At 44.4% G+C, this 24,101-nt stretch overlaps 1 protein-coding gene and 2 long non-coding RNA genes across 4 annotated transcripts in view; all 3 read left to right on the top strand.

Moving 5' to 3' along the window:
* Positions 1 to 6,444: 6,444 nt before the first annotated feature.
* On the top strand, positions 6,445 to 6,954 carry LOC113027761 (uncharacterized). The gene is made up of 2 exons (XR_003273126.1): positions 6,445 to 6,729; positions 6,811 to 6,954. It is a non-coding gene; the product is annotated as an uncharacterized LOC113027761 (long non-coding RNA).
* Positions 6,955 to 9,915: 2,961 nt separating this feature from the next.
* On the top strand, positions 9,916 to 10,366 carry LOC113027762 (uncharacterized). Its single transcript, XR_003273127.1, has 2 exons — positions 9,916 to 10,151; positions 10,233 to 10,366. It is a non-coding gene; the product is annotated as an uncharacterized LOC113027762 (long non-coding RNA).
* A 5,828-nt stretch (positions 10,367 to 16,194) lies between these two features.
* The window catches only part of reep3b (receptor accessory protein 3b), a 35,831-nt gene continuing 27,924 nt past the window's right edge, over positions 16,195 to 24,101 (top strand). The window contains exon 1 of one of the 2 annotated variants that reach the window (XM_026177546.1): positions 16,195 to 16,605. In XM_026177546.1, coding sequence (XP_026033331.1) covers positions 16,597 to 16,605 — 9 coding nt within the window. In that variant the 5' untranslated portion in view covers positions 16,195 to 16,596. The remainder of the gene's footprint in view (positions 16,606 to 24,101) is intronic. The other variant, XM_026177545.1, reaches the window with a different exon arrangement.

Consider the following 24,101-nt stretch of genomic DNA (forward strand, 5'->3'; position numbering starts at 1 on the left):
GTTGATTCATTTAAACTAAGATAATCCACCTGCTGTAACCAGGTGTCCGTAAGGCAGAGTACATCAATACGTTGATGAATTATTAATTCATGTACCAATAGGAACTTAAGAGAGAAACTTAATAATCTGCATTTCACTGTTTTACTCTTTGGTGCAGTTGTAATTCAGTTGAAATTAATTCATTTATATAGCGCCAAATCACAACAACAGTTGCGTCAAGGCGCTTTATACTATAAGGTAGACCATACAATAACACGGTAGACCCCGCAATAGTTGTAGATACCACATTGTTCTTTCTTTGGGACTTTTTGTTGTCTTTTGGTGGTCTGGAGCTGACGCAGTCAGGTCACCTACTAATCGGAAGGTTGGTGGTTTGATCCCTGTCTGCTCCAGACTGTGCACTGTATGAACACTGAGTTCTCAGAGTAGAAAAGCACTATATAAGAACCAATCCATTTACCAGACTGAAACTCTGCTTCCTGGTCTCAACTCTGGATAGTTTGGGGGGTTTGACCAGATTCCTAGAAAAGAGATTAGCTCCATCCAAGGATTGGATGTTGTAGCTCCTAACAAGACCAGGTATTCCCCAGAAAGTCTTCCAATTATCTATAAAGCCCACATTATTTTTTGGAACCGTTCAGACAACCAGCAATTTAAGAAGGACATGTGGCTAAACACATCACTCCTGGTCCAATTAGTGGGAACCAGAGAAAACTACCTAGTACAACATTGTTTTGACTGTTACATACTGATTCAATTCAAATTTTAGTGACCTCTTATTGATGTAGCTGACTGGTATTACTGCCAATGGGAGTTATAGTTTTACAGAATTTATGTTTATCCTTAGCCAACAGTTTCAGAGCTCCTGCGATGTCACCTGCTTTGGCCACTGGAAGATACTTCACTATGGTTGTTGGTGTCAGCTTCATGTCCAAAAACAGAATCAGCAATAGCCAGAGTTTGTTTGGTGTTGTTTATTGGGTTGGATGATTGAAGTCCTAAGAAACATGACATTTTGGCAATTTAACAATTTATTCATTTAACAAACACAGGCCATAGAACCATGTGGAAGGACGATACACAGCCACAGCAGGCTGGCACTTCCTTCTCATGCTAGTCACCACTTGGTCACACACTGCTGTGGGCATTCCATTCTTCAATGTCACAAGTCAGCCAATGTGAATATATTGGTCACTCTGGCATGAACAGCACGGCCAAGTTGATCCCACAGGTGTTTGGTGGGATTGAGGTCAGGACTGCAGGCAGGCCATTCCATTCTCTCCACTCCCAAATTCTGGATGTAGTCTCTAATAAACCCCATTCTCTGGGGAATTAACATTGTCATTTTAGAGGATAGAGTCCAGGCTCAGACTGTGGAGATATGGCATTGCTGTTATGGTAAGCTGTTTGGCAGGCAGGGGTTGGACCCAAACGCAGGACTCTGAGACGGAGAACTTAACTTAAAGCAGCAGCTTTTATTTGTTGGCAAAAATGAACCTAGAAACAAAATACATGAACAATAAAAGATAAATAAAAATTCAAACTTGGACTAATGAGCTGAACTTGGGAGATGAGACGAGCACCGACAACTAATGCAGAGAATACTGCAGCTTGGATTTGCAGAACAGCAGCTTGAAGTTGCCCAGTGGCATGGGCCCTATCCACATCAACCAAATGTGGCATGCACCAGCAGATTCCAAATGACTGCTGTAGTATTATTGTAAGCACCTAGGATATCAGAGTCAGTGGCACCAAATCATAACAACAGTCGCCTCAAGGCGCTTTATATTGCACAGTAGATTGTACAATAATACATACAGAGAAAAACCAACAATCATATGACCCCTATGAGCAAGCATTTTGGTGACAGTGGGAAGGAAAAACTCCCTTTTAACAGGAAGAAACCTCCAGCAGAACCAGGCTCAGGGAGGGGCGGGGCCATCTGCTGTGATTGGTTGGGGTGAGAGAAGGAAGACAGGATAAAGACATGCTGTGGAAGAGAGACAGAGGTTAATAACAGATATGATTCAATGCAGAGAGGTCTGTTAACACATAGTGAGTGAGAAAGGTGACTGAAGAAGAAACACGCAGCCTACGTCTATTGCAGCATAACTAAGGGAGGATTCAGGGTGACCTGGTCCAGCCCTAACTATATGCTTTAGCAAAAAGGAAAGTTTGAAGCCTAATCTTGAAAGTAGAGATAGTGTCTGTCTCCTGAATCTAAACTGGAAGCTGGTTCCACAGAAGAGGGGCCTGAAAACTGAAGGCTCTGCCTCCCATTCTACTTTTAAATACTCTAGGAACAACAAGTAGGCCTGCAGAGCGAGAGCGAAGTGCTCTAATAGGGTGATATGGTACTACAAGGTCATTAAGATAAGATGGGGCCTGATTATTTAAGACCTTGTATGTGAGGAGCAGGATTTTGAATTCTGGATTTAACAGGAAGCCAAAACAGGAGAAATCTGCTCTCTCTTTCTAGTCCCTGTCAGGACTCTTGCTGCAGCATTTTGGATCAGCTGAAGGCTTTTCAGGGAGTTTTTAGGACATCCTGATAATAATGAATTACAGTCGTCCAGCCTGGAAGTAATAAATGCATGAACTAGTTTTTCAGCGTCACTCTGAGACAGATATTTCTAACTTTAGAGATGTTGCACAAATGGAAGAAAGCAGTCTTACATATTTGTTTAATATGTGCATTGAAGGACATGTCCTGGTCAAAAATGACTCCAAGGTTCCTCACAGTGTTACTGGAGGCCAAGGTAATGCCATCCAGAGTAAGAATCTGGTTAGATACCATGTTTCTAAGATTTTCAGGGCCGAGTACAATAACCTCAGTTTGATCTGAATTAAGAAGCAGAAAGTTAGCGGCCATCCAGGTCTTTATGTCTTTAAGACATTCCTGCAGTTTAACTCATTGGTGTGTGTTATCTGGCTTCATGGACAGATAGAGCTGGGTGTCATCAGCATAGCAGTGTAAATGTATGCTATGTCTTCTAATGATGCTGCCTAAGGGAAGCATGTATAATGTAAACAGAATTGGTCCTAGCACTGAACCCTGTGGAACTCCATAACTAACCTCAGTGTGTGAAGAGGACTCTCCATTTACATGAACAAACTGGAGTCTATTAGATGGATATGATACAAACCACTGCAGCGCAGTTGTTAAGCTGAAGGAGCGGACTCTATGGCAGAACACACAGAGATGTAAGAAGTGCAAAAGGTGCTTTTTATTTACAGTGCCCGGAGTATTTACATAGGCTGGGAGGTTGTAAAATAAACGAGGGAAAACCAGGGAAGGAAGCTGACACGCATTCGGAGTGAACGGGGAAATCAGCGCACACAGGGTGGATCTACGGGAAAAAGGGAAACGAAGTTTTAGGGGAAGACACCAAACAATCGATAGCAAACGGCAACAGGCATGGGGAGAGTTGGGGAGCTCACTTGTCACACCGTAAATCTCCGGGATGCAGAGGTAGATCTCAAGGTTGATCTCCATAGAAATCCAGGAAATGCGGCTTCACCAGCACCTGGCAGCACCAGCACCAGCACCTGGACCCATCACCCGGGTGATGGGTCCAGCTAAGGATACAGGAATGCGGATAAGCAGACCAAATCCAAAACATGGGTTTGCCGTAGTGCACACCGCAGAGCTCAATCAACACATTAAAACTCAGGGAGGCGACAACATTCCGACACCAGGCGTCCGTCGCGCTGCTCCTTAAGAACGCGCTATCAAATGACGTCTGATGTACCGCTGGTGTGCCAGCATCCTGTGACACACCGCCCCAACTACCTGTGCTGAAAAAGGAAGCAAAACCCATGAAGCCACACCAGAGAGACCCCACCAACTCCTAATAGCAGTACCTGTAATACCTACAGCATGTTCTAATCGCTCTAATAGGATATTATGGTCGACAGTATCGAACGCTGCACTGAGGTCTAGCAGGACAAGCACAGAGATGAGTCCACTGTCAGAGGCCATAAGAAGATCATTTGTAACCTTCACTAAAGCTGTTTCTGTGCTGCAGGCATGTGCAGGCAAGGATGTTTGATATGAAAGGAAGGTTGGAGATCGGCCTATAATTAGCTAAGACTGCTGGGTCTAGGGATGCTTTTTGAGTAAAGGTTTAACTACAGCCAGCTTGAAGGCCTGTGGTACATAGCTGATTATTAGAGATAGGTTGATCATATTTAAGATTGAAGCATTAAAATGGTAGAAGTTAACTCAGAAAGATCAATGGGAGAAAAAGACTAAATGAATATCAATGGTAATGAAAGTAGCTGTAGATAATGTTACATCTGTGAGATGATTATGAGTTATTTTTCTCTAATGGTTAAAATATCTATCTATCTATCTATCTATCTATCTATCTATCTATCTATCTATCTATCTATCTATCTATCTATCTATCTATCTATCTATCTATCTATCTATCTATCTATCTATCTATCTATCTATCTCAATCAGAATTTAAAATGCAGCTGGCATGTTTGATCTCTCTCCTGTGTGGTTTACTCCACGTCTTCCATCGACTTACTATAAACAAGCAAGACTAAAAAAGGAGCAGTGAAGGCAAGAGGAGGAGAATAGGGCAGAGCAAAGCAGAATGAGAGAGGGAAGGTCTGTGTGAGTCTCCTACTCATGTGTAGCCCTGTCCAGGATTGCGCATTTGTGTGCTTTTGCGTTCATGTGCTTACGTCTCAATGGAGTGGAGTGGAGGCATCTTAAGGACATCGTCAAGGTTTATATGCGTGAAGCATGTAGCAATCAGCCTGCAGTGATCTCCAGGCTTGTGGGATGCAAGATAAGGAGAGAACGAGAGCTTGACGAGCGATGGAAGAAGAGCGGCATTGAAAAAAAAAGGGAAAAGATCCTGAGGAAATGCAGTCATAGAACGGACGGACAAGGAAATGCAAGAAAGAGAAAACAAAAGAGTACGAAGAAGGCACAGAGCAGCGGTAGGTATCAGCAGACGAGTAAGACCAATTTGAAAGCAAGAGTATTGTGATAACTATGAAGAAATGACACTGTGGGATGAACATTATTGGATTCTATACTGTACTGTACACATTTATATTGTGCTTTTACATAATACAAGACCTGCTGGGGAGCTCTGCTAAAGACATCCCAGTTCCTTAAATTAGCAGAAGAACTCACTGCATATTCAAGGTTCTTTATTTGTCACATGCATAGTTATACAAGTATAACACACAGTGAAATGTAGCCTGACACGCTCCTCGACATGTGCATATTCATGCTATTTAAAGAAATACTTCAACGGCTTTCTAGATTTCTAGCCCTAGATGAGTTGGTCAGATGTGACCAGTCACAGTCAGTGTACAGCTGAGTAGGGATGTGTTTGGTCTTCTTCGTCTTTCAGCGGCCTCCATCTAGCCCTATCCCTACCATCCTCCATCACACCAAGCCTCTCACTATCCCTCCTCTGCACACATCCAAATCATTTCAACCCTGCCTCTCTGACTTTGTCCCTCTGATATACTCATTTCCAATCCTGACCAGCCTGGTCCTGCTCTGCTTCTGGTTTTTCGTCAGCACTACCATCTCCAAACCATACATCATAGCAGTTCTCCATACCAGCTTATAAACTTTTCCTTTCACTCTTTCTGCTGTCCTCCTGACACTCAGTCCGCACTGCCTGCTCTCTTCTTCACAGATTTTGTGCACTGTCTGTTGTTTTGGATAATAATGTCCAGGTATTTAAATGTATCTACTTTCAAACACTTGACTCATCCCTCTTCTCTTCAGTGCATACCTTCACCTCTCTAGGCTCTGTTCCATCTGCTCCATACTCTCCTTACAGATCACTGTAGTCCATGCCTGACCTCATGTGCCAACTTGTCCAACACTATCACAAATAATGAGGGGCTCTCAGAACATCTGTGATATAATCCCAGCTGCATCTTGAACCCATCTGTTACTTCCACCCTACAGCTCACCACTGTCTCGCTGTCCTTATCGATGCCCTCCACCACGCTCGCATACTTCTCTGACACTTTTGACTTCTTCATCCAGTACCACACTTCTTCTCTTGGCACCCTATGATATGGCTTCTCTAGATCCACAAAGACACAGATCAGCTCCATCTGACCTTCTCTAGATTGCATTGGTAGTGCTCTTTCTGGGCAAGTACAGCTTCATGCTCACTAATCATTACCACTCTTTTTATCCTAGCTTTAGCTTTTTCCCATAGCTGCATGGCTCATTAATCTCTCTGTAGTTACTACTGTTCCATAGATTACTCTTGTTCCTGAAAATCGCTACCAGCACATTTTTCTCCACTCCTCAGATGTTCTCTTACTTCTTGAAGATTGTGTTAAACATATTACAGTTTTTCTCGATTGGTTTGGCTCATTTCTTGAAACCGAGATGACATTCTCAAAACCATAAGGTCATTTGGCCAAACAGTCTTACTGTCATGGTCCGCGGCCCGGCGTCCGGGGTGCTGTTGGGATGCCCACGCCCACGGGCGTGGCTGCTAACCCCACACCTGCATCCCATCCCAGGCGATCACCAGGTGGACTATTTAATCCTGCCCTACCTGCTGCTCCACGCCAGTCCGTAGTCGCCTCTCAGCGATCACAACTCGGCGTTTTTGCGAGCCACCTGCCTGTCCACCTGTCCGCCTGAGATTCGGAAGCACTATCAGCCTCGCCGTCTCGACCCTTTTGGAGCCCCCCCCCTCTGGTTCACTCAGCCCGGCTACCTCCGTAAGACGTATACTCCACCTTCCCTCGTATGCTGCCTTTTTTCCGCACCCCAGTAATCTGTTTCTCTTTTTTGTTTTGCAGCTTCTCACAGCCCCGCTCTCGGCGTTCCCTGCGCAGTTCACCTCCCCAGTCCCTCGGTTTCTTCTGGTTCCATACGTTGTTTTTTCGGCTACCCTCACGGGACACCTTTAGTTATAATAAATTTGCTTTCTTTATTCCCTCCTACCCTGGTGTGTGTGTTCTGCTTCTGGGTCCAGCTTGCGCACGGAACTTCGGTTCATGACAGTACGGACTGGCCAGTATGGACCCAGCAGATCCACTCCGCTCCGCTATTAATAAACAGGGCGCTATCCTTGGTCACCACGATCAGCAGCTCCAGTCTCTCCAAGACCGCACCTCCCGGGTGCATCGCTGCCCTCCAACAGATTGTATAACCTGTCTCGCCCCGAAAGAGAAACCATGGAGAATTACATCCAGGAGTCGCTAGCTGCAGGACGTATTAGGCCGTCGTCCTCCCCCGTGGCTGCGGGTTTTTTCTTTGTGGGGAAAAAAGGACGGGACGCTTCGCCCCTGCATCGATTACTGGGGTCTAAACGACATCACCGTCAAGAATAAATATCCCCTCCCACTCATTAGTTCTGTTTTTAACTCACTCCAGGGAGCCACAGTCTTCACCAAACTGGACCTGCGGAACGCCTACCACCTGGTACGGATACGTGAGGGTGACGAGTGGAAGACCACCTTCAATAGGGCATTTCGAATATCTGGTGATGCCGTTAGGGTTAACGAACGCCCCGGCGGTTTTTCAAGCCCTAGTCAACGACGTGTTACGGGATTTCCTGAACGTGTTTGTTTTTGTGTACCTGGATGATATTCTGATTTTTTCCAGGACGCTTGAGGACCATCGCATCCATGTGAGGAGCGTGCTGCAACGGCTGCTCGAAAACAGACTGTATGTCAAAGCGGAAAAATGTGAGTTCCACGTCTCATCCATTTCCTTCTTGGGCTACATCCTCACAGGTGGGCAGGTGAAGACCGACCCGGTGAAGGTTAAAGCGGGATTGGAATGGCCGGTTCCGGAGTCACGGAAGAAGCTTCAGAGCTTCCTGGGGTTTGCGAACTTTTATCGCCGCTTCATACGGAACTACAGCCAGGTGGCCGCGCCTCTCACCCAACTCACCACACCCAAGGTGCCTTTCACATGGTCCCCTGAAGCCCATGCAGCCTTCGCTAAGTTGAAGCGATTATTCACGTCCACACCCATTCTAACCCATCCTGACTCTTCTAAACAGTTTGTTGTTGAGGTTGACGCGTCTGATGCGGGAGTTGGGGCGGTTCTCTCCCAGCGGTCTGGGCCCCTGAATAAACTCCGGCCGTGCGCCTTCTTCTCACGCCAACTCTCCCCCGCGGAGAGGAATTACGACATCGGCGACAGGGAACTCCTAGCAGTAAAACTCGCATTGGAGGAATGGCGTCACTGGCTGGAAGGGGCCGAACAGCCCTTCCTTATATGGACAGATCACAAGAACCTACTGTACCTTAGAACCGCCAAGAGGTTGTATCCACGTCAAGCTCGCTGGTCCCTGTTCTTCGCCCGCTTCAACTTCACGCTCTCCTATCGTCCCGGGTCACGAAACATCAAACCCGATGCGCTCTCCCGTCAGTATTCCCCCGACAGTGAGGCGCCCCCCCCGCCACCATCCTACCCGCCGCCTGCGTGGTGGGCGCTCTCACCTGGGAGATTGAGGAGACCATTCGCCGAGCGCTCCCGGGGGACCCTGACCCAGGGACTGGACCGCAAGGACGGCGCTTCGTTCCCGCCGCCGCCCGGGGAGCGGTCATCCACTGGATCCACACAGCACGATTCATGTGCCACCCGGGCGTGAGCAGAACGGCGCGCCTCCTCAGCAGACACTTCTGGTGGAAATCGCTAACACGGGACGTGAGAGACTACGTGTCTGCCTGTGCCGTCTGCGCTCGTAATAAGTCATCCACTAAGCATCCCGTAGGTCAGCTCCACCCGCTCACTACACCCCTCCGGCCCTGGTCTCACATCTCCCTTGACTTTGTTACTGGTCTCCCTACCTCTTGTGGAAAGTGTGTCATCCTCACAGTTGTGGACCGGTTTTCTAAAGCCGCTCACTTCATCCCGCTGGCCAAACTGCCCTCGGCTGCTGAGACTGCCCAAGCATTAATCACTGAGGTTTTCAGGCTCCACGGGATTCCCCTGGACATTGTCTCCGATCGTGGTCCCCAGTTCACCTCACAAGTATGGAGGACCTTCTGCTCCATTCTCGGCGCCAAGGTCAGTCTGAGTTCCGGTTTCCACCCGCAATCCAATGGGCAAACTGAACATCTCAATCAGGAGCTGGAGACTATGCTGAGGTGTGTGGCTAGTCAAAACCCCTCCTCCTGGGTTACCTACCTGCCCTGGGTGGAGTACGCCCATAACACCCTCACCTCGTCCTCCACCGGATTATCTCCTTTCGAAGCGTCCCTCGGATATCAGCCTCCACTGTTCCCTGAAGAGGACTTAACTCTCTCCGTCCCGTCAGCTCCACATCACCTCCGGCGCTGCCAACGTGTGTGGCGCAGCGCTCGCTGCGCCCTCCTGCGACACGCGCACTACGCCGATCGTCGCCGCGCCCCAGCCCCTGACTACCGGCCGGGACGTTAGGTTTGGTTGGCTGCTGGGAACATCCCGCTCCAGGGCACGTCCCGCAAACTGGCTCCCCGTTTCATCGGGCCGTACGAGGTGGACCGAGTCGTCAACCCAGTGGCGGTCAGGCTCCAGCTTCCGGCCTCTCGGCGTGTACACCCCACGTTCCATGTGTCTCAACTTAAGCCGGTCCGCCTCAGCCCCCTGTGCCCTCCTTCCGAGCCCCCTCCTCCCGCCCGGCTCATCGGCAGCCATCCGGCCTATGCGGTCCGGCAGATCCTGGATGCGCGCCGGCGCGGGCGCGGCTGGCAGTATCTCGTGGATTGGGAGGGGTACGGCCCCGAGGACCACCTCTGGGTCCCGCGCTCCTTCGTTCTGGACCCTCGTCTCATCTCTGCTTTCCATGCTTCTCTCCGCAGGCGGGGTCCCGGCCAGTCGCCTGGGGGCGACCCTTGAGGGGGGGGTACTGTCATGGTCTGCAGCCCGGCGTCTGGGGTGCTGTTGGGATGCCCACGCCCACGGGCGTGGCTGCTAACCCCACACCTGCACCCCATCCCAGGCGATCACCAGGTGGACTATTTAATCCTGCCCTACCTGCTGCTCCACGCCAGTCCGTAGTCGCCTCTCAGCGATCACAACTCGGCGTTTTTGCGAGCCACCTGCCTGTCCACCTGTCCGCCTGAGATTCGGAAGCACTATCAGCCTCGCCGTCTCGACCCTTTTGGAGTCCCCCCCCTCTGGTTCACTCAGCCCGGCTACCTCCGTAAGACGTATACTCCACCTTCCCTCGTATGCTGCCTTTTTTCCGCACCCCAGTAATCTGTTTCTCTTTTTTGTTTTGCAGCTTCTCACAGCCCCGCTCTCGGCGTTCCCTGCGCAGTTCACCTCCCCAGTCCCTCGGTTTCTTCTGGTTCCATACGTTGTTTTTTCGGCTACCCTCACGGGACACCTTTAGTTATAATAAATTTGCTTTCTTTATTCCCTTCTACCCTGGTGTGTGTGTTCTGCTTCTGGGTCCAGCTTGCGCACGGAACTTCGGTTCATGACACTTACAGTTCTGCCCAACATTATAGCTCACTAGCAAAATCAAATATCTTTCCCCAAACTCTTCGTCCATGCTTCAAAAGCATATTCCTTTCCCATATAAAAGGTCAGTACAGTCAAAATAGCACAGATCCTTCTCAATTGCCTTGGCACATGTGCATTCATTTAGTGCTTTTGTCAAAATAACCTGGATGGTTTAGCACAACACCATGGATCCCCTGCAAAAGCTCATATCTCTCCCAAAAGAGTTTATCCATGTGTCAAAACTAAATATCCTTCCCATATAAATAGTCAATGCCCCCAAAATGCATTATACCTTTGGCATTGTTTAAGCACTGCAAGTCAAAATGCTTAGACGTTTTGTCACTGAGGCACAGGTCTAGCAACAGAATACCACTATGAATAAAACTAAAAGATTTTACAGTAAAATCAGCCTCCAATAAACCACTCATACTCAAGGAAACTGTAAACATTTTCATTCGTACAAAGAAATGTTAACATTAGAGAACATACTGTGAAAAGAAAACATATACAGGATTCTGTAAATGTGAACAGTTATAAACACAAACAAAAAACAAACAAACTCTAGCCTAACATACTGTAAATAAAGTTTCAGAACTATAGTACAGTAATATTTTCAGTGGTCGCCATTGTCACCCTCTCTTTCCTGGCCACCATCCTCATCCCCCTGGCCATCGACGCGCTGCTCTCTGTCAGGCCATAAATTCTCATCCACATCGCAACGGATATTTTCTCTTGCGATGCAGCGAGGGAAGAAACGGCGTGAATGTCTCAACCATCCCCTACATTGATCCCCTGTGATGTCCTCACATGCAGCATCCATTGCATGCAGCAGGGCCCTCTGGTCTTGAGCCTGATGCTCATACACCCTCCACCTCCAAGCTGAAAAAAACTCCTCAATTGGATTTAGGAAAGGAGAGTAAGGTGGAAGAAACTCCATTAGCATCCGGGGATGGGTGGTGAACCAGGTTCTGATGCGTGGGCTGCGGTGGAAGTTCACATTATCCCACACAATGACATAATGTGGTAGCTGAGGTCCTTCTTCACCTCTCTCATTTTCTGGGATCAGATCAGTATAAAGGTGGTCCAAAAAATTGAGGAGCTTTTGTGTATTGTAGGGCCCTAAACTGGGAATGTGTGTGGCCACACCTCTTTCTGATATAGCGGCACACATTGTTATATTTGCTCCTCGCTGGCCTGGGACATCCACAGTGGCTCAGTGGCCAATGATGTTACGGCCATGCGTTCGACCTTTGGCCAGGTTGAAGCCAGCTTCATCAACGAACACTAGGATGTGAGGGGTTTCGTTGCCTTCTAATGCCATTATTCTCTACAATAGAATAGAAATAAATCTAATCAGTCAAGTAGAGACAGATACTGCAGGGAGGATCTAAAGTACTGTAAAAACAGGGAGTGGAAAACTGAAGACAATTTCTAGGCAAAATGCTCTAGTCACACAAAGCTGGATTGTGAAGGTAAAAAGGATAACGCAAAACAAAAAAACAGTGGTAACCATGTCTTACTGTAATAGTGTTACAATGATAGACAACCAGTAGTTGACTTACATGCACATACTGGTACCGCAGCCCTTTCACTCTGTCAGAGTTTCTCTCAAATGGTACCCTGTAAATCTGTTTCATGGTCATCTGATGTTTCTGCAGTACCCGGTCTATTGTGGAGATGCTGATAGAGTTTATATTTTGGAACATTACATTGTCTAGCAGGATTGCATTATGAATCTGTCTCAGTGTGATGGCAGTATTTGCAATGACCATGTTGCATATTTCTCGTTCTTGTTGTTCATTTAGAAGTTTTCTTCTGCCACCCACTTGAGGCTGTCGTCCAATCCTAGACATACAAGTCAAAGGTCAACACTGTGAATTTGTTACAAAATGAGTTACCAATGTAATTGTACTGCTGTTTTATGGTACTAAAAGTGTGATGCACTGCACAGTGACTGGAATACTATTCACAGTATTTTCTCCATTTTTTTCTTTGTCATTTTTATAGTATCATATAACATGACATGAAGATATTACAGTACTCTAGGCCTACACACACACCAACACTGAATAGTTCAATAGCATAGTTCTGTACCTGTTTTCCCTGCGAAAGGTTTGGATGATGGAGGAGACTGTAGACCGAGGCACATTAGGCTGCACTCGGCGACCTGCCTCTGCCATTGTGAGGCGATGGTTTATAACGTGGTCAATAAGGGTGGCCCGGATTTCATCTGGGACATCATGGTGCCTCCGTGCTCCTTGGCCTCTTCCCCCTATTCCTCCACGCATTCTCACTCCTCCTCTTCTTCTTCCTCCTCTTCCTCTTCTTCTTCCTCCTCTTCCTCGAGCAGGAAGTTGCTGTTGTACTTGGCGAGGTGCTTCCATGTTCACACTGCAAATGAAACTGGCCCCGGGCCAAGCTCTGTCTATATACTTTTGGCAGCAGTCATAATCATAGACAACACCTGTCAGGTATCTAAACGACCTGTTTGATTGGTCATCTGAGATGTGGGAAACTGCTCCTTCGTTAGTTCTAATTTCACCTGATTGATTGTCAAGTACTGTCATAACTTTATCAAATGTTCCAAGACATACTTTCATGGTATTATATCTTTGACTAATTTTGACAGTTGAACAGACAATTGTGCATATGATGACTTACACAATGAAACCATGCTGATATGTTTTGGAGTGAGTAACCATTTCACTGAAAAATCAACTAATCAGTTTAGATCGCCAAGATCTATTTATTTGGAAAATGTGCTAAATGTGGGCTCATTGTGCTAACTGTAGCTACTTGTACATAATCATTTGAAAAGAAGCACAAAGTCACTTGAGACATGTACTAAAGCATTAGCAATTTGATGAAACCAATGAAAAATGACATTCTGTTGTGAAGGTGGTTTGGAGATTTGTCCATGTTATTTTGAGAAAGTCAACTCGGTTTCAAGAAATGGGCCAAACCAATCGAGAAAAACTGTAATAAAAAATGTCCACGATGATGCGGCTCATCTTTGGGGAAGATCAGTGCACCTACAGGATTGACTTGGAATCAGTGATGGTGTCATGCAGAGACAACAACTTCCTTCTTAATTCACCAAAGACATTGGAGCTCATCGTGGACTTCAGGAAGAAGGAAAGGTTACTCAGCCATTACTCGTTAACAGGAAGTGTATGGAGAAGGTTTCAGTTTCCTGGTTTTTGGGAGTCCACATCACGGCGGACTTGACCGGTGGTGTTAACACAGCTGAGGTGGTGAATAAGGCCCAGCAAAGACTTCATTTCCTGAGTGTGATAACAAAAACAAAAACCCCAACAACATCCACCTCAAACTGCTGGTATCCTGATATCGCTGCTCAATAGAAAGATTACCGACGCATTGTCTCTGTGTGTGGTTTTCCAGCTGCACAGCGGCACAAAGCACTTCAGCAGGTTATCAGAGTTGCCCAGAGAAAAGTCAGTTTGCCCTCTCTGGAGAAACTTCACAATACCCACTGTTTCAGGAAAGGCCCCAAATTTTGTGTGACCCATCACACACATATCAAGATCTTTTAAATTGCTGCCATCAGGCAGACAATACAGGACAATAAAATCAAGGGCAAATAGGCTAAAAAAAGAGTTTCTACCCCACAGCCATTCAAAGATTAAACGCAATTAAAGTATAATTTCTAATTATTATCAATGAGATTGATGCAATCTCCTGTATATTGGGGGCCACGATGGCTGGTTGAGGGTGTGTTCAGGCCAGATTAGTACTAAGACCGAGAAAATGTGATGAATAAACACTTACAGCTGGCAGTCACTATTGTAATGATAAAGTGAAATTTACACTTTGATCTGAGCAGCAAAGCTCTGCTAATATTTCCTGACTCATTTTTACAGGCTTCACACTCTGAATAAAAACACACACACTAAACAATATGTATTATGTATGTCTATGATTCTATTTTGACTTCTTTCAGTTGAATGATTGGGACAAAGAGAGATTGTTGCTTTCATTTCATTTTAAAGTTGCCTGGTGTAATTACTGGGATGCAGAAGTAAAAATTCAACCGCCACCACTGCAGTGTACTCACAAAGAAAGACCCAAACACCTTGCGTAATGGGAATTGCCTTTTACCAGAGGCTGATCTTCAGAATACAGCATATTTGTTCTGTTTGGTTTGTCTGCAAATGTGTATGTTTCTAATTAATGTTGTTGCTCTCTATGACATTAGACCAGTGAGCAGCTGAGGGTGAGGAGGTGTTTTCTGTTCAGCCCTGAGCCTCTGATGCTTTCCCAGACGGATTGTGTGACCAGACAGGCTCCTCTGGGAATCTCCTCGCTGAGCTACACGCTGTAGCAGCCGCCTTCATGAATAACAAGTAGCTATAAAACCAGACCCCCCTCCCAGTCTTACCCACATGCCTGAACATACCTGCACAATACACTAACATGTCTGCATGGGTTTACAAATATCCTGATACAGAAAGGCACAAGCTCATAGCTGCAATTGTACAAGCTCAGATGCTGTTATTACTTAGATTATTATTACCTAAATTATTATTATTACCTAAAGCAGACACACACAAAGAAGCGCCATTCTGAAAGCTGACAGATGGGGTTTGTGTGTACTGATTACAGTTAGGTCCGTGAGTATTTACACGATGACACAGTTTGTGTTATATTGCCTCCGTACACTACCACGGTAGAGTTTAAATCAAACAATCAAGAATTGCAGATTCTTACCTTTAATTCAAAGGGATGGCAAAAGTGTTTTTGTACATAGTCCCCATTTTCAGGTGATCAAAAGTAATTGGACATTTGACCGAAAAGCAGTTTCATGGTTGAGGATGGCTTAAGCAGATTAAAAAAAATCTGGGGTTGATTCAAATGTTGAACTTGTATTTGGAGGCTGTTTACTGGAACTCTCAATATGAGGTCCACATAGATGTCAGTGCAAGTGAAGAAGGCCATCACTAAAAAAAAGGCCAAATCAACAATGAATGTAACCACAAAGATGATGAAACACAGCTAACGTGTGGAATTCTGTCTGTGGTTAAGAAAATGACTTCAGAAGCCGTCATGAATGTAAACACAGAGGGTTTCACAACAAAGTGCAAACCGCTGGTTAAACTCAAGAATGGGAAGGGCAGATTAGGCTTTGCCAGAAAACAGAGCTTGCACAGTTCTGTAAAATATTTTTGGACAGATGAGACCAAGATGAATTTGGTACCAGGTGAACCAAAAAGACTGAAGAAAGAAAAGAACAGCTGATGATCTGTTATGGCATGCACGAGTGCCTATGGAGTCAGGTCACTAGTGCTTATTGACCATTACATGACAAAACACTTTTCTGCATAACAACAAGAAACAGACACTTTTTATTTGGCCCATTGGACTTTATGAAATGCTTCAATATTACTTACCCTGATGTACAGTAACCACCTAACCCTTTGCTTTCCAACGTTTATGCGATTAAAGGCATTGTTTATTTTAAAAAATCGTGCTTTCACTTTTAGGTTATTCAAAATGTATTTTGTATAATAACAGCTACAGACATGAAGACTGAACGTAAGGTGGAGGTCAAAGGGCGCGCACCTGCCGTTTTCATGCTCTGAAAAATATTTCCCTCGTGGTTGGCTAGAGCTCGCCACGAATCGACAGCAGACCAATCGGAGCACAGTAACTGAGTTTAAAATGCCACTTGCTTAACCAAATGGATGTGATTGGCTAGCCAAACGTGGCCAGCCAATTACAATTTCAGGTTCGTCGTAAACAGACTGCACTGGCCAATAGCATATGCGGAGGGAGGGTGTTTATTTTCCCTAATGACGACAGCACCTTTCTTGTGCCAGGAACTGAGCAGCGAAGCAGAGAAGGAAGGAGGAAATCTGATGGGAGGGAGCGACTACAGCAGGAATATTTAGGATACGCGCTTCGTCGTGTAGCTATGACTCCAAGGACACTGCAGTGAGGTGTTCCTGGTGTGTTGGCTAGCTGATGTACGACGAGATTAGCTAGCTGTTTCTGTTTACCGAAGTTTGGGCTGAAAAGTTCACGGCGGTGCGGGATCGGCGTTTAACATTATTATTGGCTCTGTTCTACTGCTGAAACAGACCTACAGATACAGAAGACATGGTGTCCTGGATGATTTCGAGATGCGTTGTGTAAGTACAGAGACCGCTCAAGGAGAACTTTCCTCGTTTTATGAGCAGCCGCTGTTTGCCTGGCCTGCTTGGCTAACCCGTTGTCGTGCTTAAGCTAAGTGGAGGCTCGAGTCATTTAAACTTGTACATTCGCTCTAAAACAACATCGCTTACGTCCATGCAGAGCTACAAAGTTGTTCTGTTTATGAAATCTAGTGTTGTGGGGACGCAAGGTATGTAATCTTGTCTGAAGCTAATGCTAACAGAGTCATAGCCATCCATGGTGCTGGTGAGTCAGTCCTAAGGAACTGTGACTATTGTGAAGTGGAACTTTACAAGCCTTTACATGTTCCACTGTGAAGGAGTGTCAGGTACAGCTGTCAGCCTGGAGATATAACTAACCAGCAATGCCCGGTTCAACCTGTTATCCACAATGTTGTCAAGACGCATGAAGAAGTGCGCTGCTATAAGTGGGGGACGGATTTGGTTACTGGATAGTTATTAAATATCCAATGGCATATCACTGGATATTACGTTGAAATTACGTATGATTAAAGCAGGTGTTTAATGTGTTGGGAGCATGAGAGACATGTTGATCTGGTAAGGAAAACAGTAACTTGGGAGTCGACATAATTCCTTTCTTCCCGTCTGCTCCTCCCTGTGTCTGCGTACGTCCACAGGGTAATGGCGGATAGGAACACCAAAAGCCCTCTGGGGAGAGAATAAATGCTCCTCATTTTTAACTAGTACAGCCTGTTACTGTATAATGAACACAGTCATGGGCTGACGGTGCTGCACTTGGGCAGTTATGACAGAAAGAAGGTGTGTTATTGTCTTAGACCAATAATTACATGCACACACATTCCTTCTAATTTTAGATTCATTTGAACAAAAGGAAAATTGTATAGCCAAGTGTACAAACCACATTCGCCTGTACAAATTGTAGCTAGAGTGATAATTTTCATTTTACTTGGACAATAACTTATCCCAATCCTGCTGAGAAAAAGCCTTTAAATCAGCATGCGGTCCATTCCACATGCTCTTTTCCAGTTGCTGGTTTGAAATTCAGTGTAATTTTGTTTAGTCACACATTATTATATGCTTATGCATCGCCACAAAGAGACTGTTATCTCCTACACAGATAATGTGGCGAGTGTTACCATCTTTTTGCATCTCTCCACGATCTCATAGCTGGTGTATTTTATTATAGCTGAAATAAATAAGGTTGTGTCTACACATAACAGACAACTTGTTGTTAAAAAAGTTCTGTACTTAGACCCCATTTTTACTTTAACTTGCTAAAGAAACGCCAGCGGTAACAGTTTAACAGGCATCAAATTGTATTTTTGCTCCCACAAGATGATTCCAAAAAGCTGTTGGTGGAACATTCAGCATATCTAAAGTGGAGGACAACATCTCAGATGAACAATTGCTGAAAGTCATTAAATGAGAAGAAAGAGGACAGAAGTTTCAGACTCTCCTTTGCACGTTGTGTCAATCAGCTGCCACAGCAGCTCTGCCTCGACTCATTGATAACAGGTAGTCAGAAATGTGTATAGAAGGACTTTGTGTTGGTATCCTCAGATGCATGTTACCATTTTGGAATCAGCTTTGTGCCACAGCTTAAAATGTTTGCAGTTGCTAATGTTGTAGAAATGCTAAAGGTAACATAATGTATCTAATAGTGTTTAACACTACTGCCTCCTCCACAGTCAGCACCAGCATGTGACTGATTCACAACGACTTTTTAGTAAAAGAGCTTAAACAGTGTGGTACTGGTACTGACTATTACATGTTTGCTGTTGTGATGTCCCTACTTGTGAATATCCATTTTTATGGACATTGCTTACTTTTCACATCTATTTTCCTATCTGTTTTTTTCCTTATGCTTTTATTTGGCTCTAACTCATTTTCATATAGAGTTCATGTTATCTATATGTTAAAGCCATAAAGAACGGCACACAAGGATATAATACTGTGAAATAAGGCAACAGCACAGATGACGTGGCAAGCATGCGATTTTTTGCCCCAATATTGCGATTGCGATGCGATATGCGATTATTTTTTAAGGTCTTTGTGTTCTGTATTATTAAACAAAGACAAGCAATACATCATATAGTATGGCCAATACTATATTACATTAATTTTAAACTGTTCTTTCCTGGAAGACAGACCTCTGTTATGATGACATGAGGTGATGCATGAATTGATGACTGACATTTTTATTTAACTTCTTCAATCACAACAGTATATTTGAACATACACAATAGTTTATTTTTAGCTTACAAACATCTGAGCATAAAGTGCTGACAAGGAACCCTGGTGTAAACATTAAAATGAAAGTCAGTACAATGTGCAGATTGCAGAAATATACATAAACAAAATCAGTGGCTTTACCACACTCAGTTTTTCGACATCTGTGAACTACTAGACAGTCATTCAATTAAAAAATAATATGAAATAAATAAAACTAATAAATAAAAAATACACACATCTTACTGATCTCTGCAGTCAGTAACATTACACATAAAGTGCAAACATAATAGCAATTGTATAAACACACACACAAACACGCCTTTAAAGTTTAAAGGCGTGAAATTGGACGGTCTAGTTCTGATTAGCGTCACCGCTGTCTCGGTGGAGTTTAATAAACTCGGCCGTCTGCTTCTTGCTATCTAAAATATAACCAGACACTGGTGTAAATTCTCGACTGTCTCATACTTCTGTTTAATAAGTTTTCTGTTTGACGTTTAGTCAGCTGTGTGAAAACCAAGGAGGAACCCACCCGGGGGATTAATAAAGTTTTATTTTATCTAATCTAATAACTTTAATCTCAGCCAAACCGATTTACTCACGAACAAACAAAACACTGAAAAAAGCCCAACAATAACATTTTTAGGTTGTCTAAGTGACTTATATATCACGTTTAACCCGAGCAGCGAAACTCCACGGTGATCTGAAAATGATGTGCCGGGAGTTGTGCCGTTCTCGGCCGCATCAGTAACCCTCGAGCTCCCGGCTAGCTGTCGAGCTGGTGGGTAGCAGACGCCTCTGAAAACGTCGAAGCACTTTTGCAAATATGGGATATCTTGATAAACCGAGCAGATATTTGATGTTTACACAGCTACTTTCTCACCTGAAAATATGTTAAAAGTTTATTTTGTGACCCAGAAAGATTAGTAAGAGTAATTTTAAAACTTAGTAGCGGCCGCCATTGCTGGAAACTGGAGTTTGGCTGGGCCGCGCTATGAATTCTGGGATATGGTAGTAATTTGGACAGCCTTATAATCGCAGTATAATCGCAGCCTTTGCGGTTAGAAAATTGCACTTGATCATGTCGCGATATTATCGCAAATGCGATATATCGTTCAGCCCTAACATGTAGGTATAACTAACGGTTTCTGTAGTGCACAGGGAAACCCTGGAAGTGTCACCGTAACATAGGGATAGAATCCAAGAGTTGACATTGTTCTATTTTAAGGTGATAAACTCAGCATGAGGAAAAGAGCAGCAGCACCTCATTCTTACGCGTTTCCTTTTCACTTCAGTGTATCTCCCTTTCAGCAGCTATTTCCCTCGTCTGATTGTGCCGCAGTAGAAAAATAAATCAAAGGCTGATTTTCAACCTGTTTCTAATTTTAGGCAGCACCCTCACAAGTCTGCAAGTTAATGTGCCAAATTTTTGTGCCTTTCTTCAAGTCTGTGTATTCAGCTTGTTTCATAGTTGCCGCGTCCTTTTAAGTTTAGCGACAAAGATGTTTGAGTAACCTGCTTCAGAGATAACCTGCTTCAAGATAACAAAGGAAGCAGTGATTAAAAGACACAGTGGGATTTCAGCATGCTCAGCTGTACAGGTCCAAAAAAGTTTTCCTTCAAAAGAAAGTTTTTGTTGTAGAAGCTCGCCTGTCTCTGCCCGTCTGAGACCCTCACGTTCACTTGTATTGAGGGGAACAAAGTCAATATTCATGCACCAGCTTCACTGTGCTAATGTGTGTGTATTATCCTAACCATAGCTCTCTAGCTAACCACCATGTGGCGCACCATTACATGCCAGCTAGCCAACTTCAGTAACCCTACAAATCAGGCCGCTGTGTGGTTGTGTCTTTATTTATATCCAGTGATAGCAGAGCTGTATGTTTTAGTTTTTCAGAACTCCCTCAGTCAGAAAACGTCCATCATCTTTAGATAGCACAGAGTTAGATCACTAGTTTCTAACTTGTAACGCTGTTAAACTTCTTAAATCCTGTTTTTCATGGATGCTTGTGTGTTCAGCTGGATTGTCACACCTTTTAGAGCAGCCACACTGATCATTTGGACGGTTTTTGACTCAGCAGTGTTTGAGTTTGGGAACTTAAGAGGAGTTTGGACCCAGAAACAGCCATTGACTGTGTTTTTAGTGGAAAAGTCATGTAATCAAGTTCTTATTCCTAAGGCTCAAACCAGATGGTGGGAGCTAAAATCTTGGATATCTCTGGGTCTCCCACTCCTCCTCTCTTCATTGTGTGTGTGTCTCCTGTGTGTTTTTCTTCTGGTTTTTTTTGTTTTTTTTTTAAACACTGCTCTGTGTTTCTCTGTTCTTTCCTTCCACCTCCATCCATCTGGTTTTTGGTGGTGTACGATGTCAGGAAGCCAGGGAAACTGACCTGTCGCCCAGAGTCAAAACCCATCTGAAAGCATTATTTTCACAGCTGCATGCAGAGAGAGGAAGGGGTGGGGCTGTGCTGAAATGAAGCTAAGAGGAAATCAGAGGGAATATAAAGAAATGGACAGATGCTAGTTTTGGCATGATGACATTCAACATGTTTTCTGTGAGTATTTGTAGTTTTCTTTCTTATCCTCGTGCACAGGATACGTTTAAGATCACGAAAAATGTCAACGTGCTCTTGCTACCATAGTAACTATCTAAATGTTTCCTAATAGATTTTTTTAATATAAAAATATACGACACTCCTGTTGTTGTACTAAAGTGGTACTCACAGAGGTCAGACACCATGGCATCAGTAAAGATGAAACCTCTATGTAAAGTCTGTACCAGAAGCATGCCAAGGGTGTGACATACAAAACAAGGAGTCCAGCCTGGGAACGATAGACCTCCGTGTAGATGGGACACAGCTGAAAGTCTAAAGGAATCTCTTTGATCCTGAATGATTCAGTTTAAAATAAATATTAGTACATAAATCAGCACAGTCACATGACCCATAGTAATCTAATTAGGCCATGTGAAGCTCGATGACAGGAGGACATTTGATACTTTTTTCAAACTTCAGATTTGTCCTCAATTCATCTTATGCCAGGTTCTGCTCTGGTGTTAGTTTGCACAGGTCTTTGGCTAAACAGAGTAAAGGACTGCACAGTAACTGTAGTTTAAGTGTAAATAATAATGTCTTGGTTAGCATGTTAGTTTTCTAAAACCAGAAGGGACCATATTTGGATGATGTGGTACAGTATTAAGTTGTTAGCAAGCTGTGAAACACAAACACATGTGCTAATTAGTGCTAACACTAGACTTTCATTCACGAAGACTGAGGCTCTGTTTCATACAGAAGCTATTTTAAAATGCCATTAAAAATACTGAAGAAGGTGCAAACACAGTGGAGAGGTCCAGTTCAAGCCTCAAACAGGACGATTGGCTAAAGTTCCCAAGTCAGGAGCCGTGTCAGATCAAAGTGGCTGCACTCCAGCGTCATAAGTAAATTCACCCACTTTACAGTAACTGTCGATAGAGGAACAGAATATTACTTTTACTAGGTAACGTATCAAAGTTGATAGCTATGGGGATGGAGGCCAGATTCACTGGCCGGTTTGCTGTTGCAGCACGTACGGTAGCTGCTTCTTCACAGTTTCTTGTTTTGCACATCACCAACCAGAACCTGCACCAGGTGAAGAAACGACTGGTGCGACTGCGCTGAGCTCAGTGTAGTTGTAGAGCAGAACAAAGACTACTGTGGCTGCTGCAGTCTGAAAGGGTGAAGTAGCAGTGACTCTGCAGAATGAGAAACTGCCCGAAGAATTGGCTGAGTATATTACTCAGTTATTTTTTTATAAATAGTTTGCAGAGAATTACAGAAAAGACAGATTAAAATGCATTAATTTAATAATGTAAGACAGTGTGCTGAGAAACAAGCTGCAAGTGCATTAAGAAGGATTCACTCACCCTTCCAAGTCATCAAATTCAGCTGTTTCATCGCCCTTATTGTGACAGGTGTATAAATCAAGCACCTAACCATGCAGACTGCTTCTACAAACATGATGGATGCCACCTGTGCAACAAGTACAGCTGTGAAGTTGCCTTACTGCTAAATATTCCACAGTTGGTGGTATTGTAAGTGGAAGCAACTGGGAAATGACAGCAACTCAGTCACAAAGTGGGGTCAGCTGATGTGGAGACACAGCGTGTGCAGAGTTGCCAAGCATCAGTCACTCAGAACAGTGCTTCATGGAGTGGCTTTCCATAGCTCAACAGCTGCATCCACAGTGTTACGTGTCGTGACTGGACTCGAGAGCAGTAGAGATGTTCTCTGCAGTGACAATCACACGTCTTCTGTCAGGCCAACAGATGAGTCTGGGTTTGACAGTTGCCAAAAGAAGGTTAGCGGTCTGACTGCACTGTGCCAAATGTGAAGTTTGTTGGAAGGTGGATTATGGTGTGGCGTTGTTTATCAGAAGTTGTGGCGCAATCCAATATAACCTCTCTGAGATGAGCCAGGAATTCTCGGGATCAGTGCCTGAACACACAAATGTGCTTCTTGAAGAATGGTCAGAAATGTCCAATAACACTCCTAAACCTCGTGGAAAGCCTTCCCAGAAGAGTTTGAAGTTGATATAGCTGCAAAGGGTGGGCCAGCATGTATTTATAGACAGACATGCAGTACAGTGTATGTGCATGACCTGTCCAGAAAATCTCTGGGAACTATTTTCCCTCCAGTTCTTAAAAAAAGTTTGAAATAAAGCTTTATTGCTCTTGATCTTGGAATGGGCATTGATTGGCTGCTGATGTTTTGATTTTGTGTGGCTTAAATATTTTTATAATAAAATGTATGAAATAGCTCAGGTGACTCCTGCTGAGACAAATCCACTCTTGAGGTTTGATTTTCCTGCCTGTGATTGTCCTACTTTCCTGGAGGAACCTTCCACACCCGCCTTCACTTTCCTGCATAACATACCGTCCTTTAAGTTTAACAGCGTTCACCACCAATATGGGTACTCATGGATTTGTTACCAAGTAATATCTTTGCCTACGTGACAGCAGATGTGGAAGACTCACTTTACATCTTCGGCCACATACAGCTCTTTGATTTTAAGTGGGCTGGACTTTCATTGGGAAAGTAAATTCCCAATGAACTAAAAACATTTAACTGCACATTTAATCTCTGAGTAAGAGTGTGTGTGACGAGTCGTCTAATCGTTGCTGCTGTCAGGAGTCGGTACAAGGCGTGGCTGTAGCTGCGGCGGTAGAGCAATTACTAAATCAACTATTCACATTTCAAGTTTTAACTATTTAAATTTTCAGCTTTTTC

This window comes from Astatotilapia calliptera, chromosome 8 (assembly GCF_900246225.1).
Source record: "Astatotilapia calliptera chromosome 8, fAstCal1.2, whole genome shotgun sequence".
NCBI lineage: Eukaryota > Metazoa > Chordata > Actinopteri > Cichliformes > Cichlidae > Astatotilapia > Astatotilapia calliptera.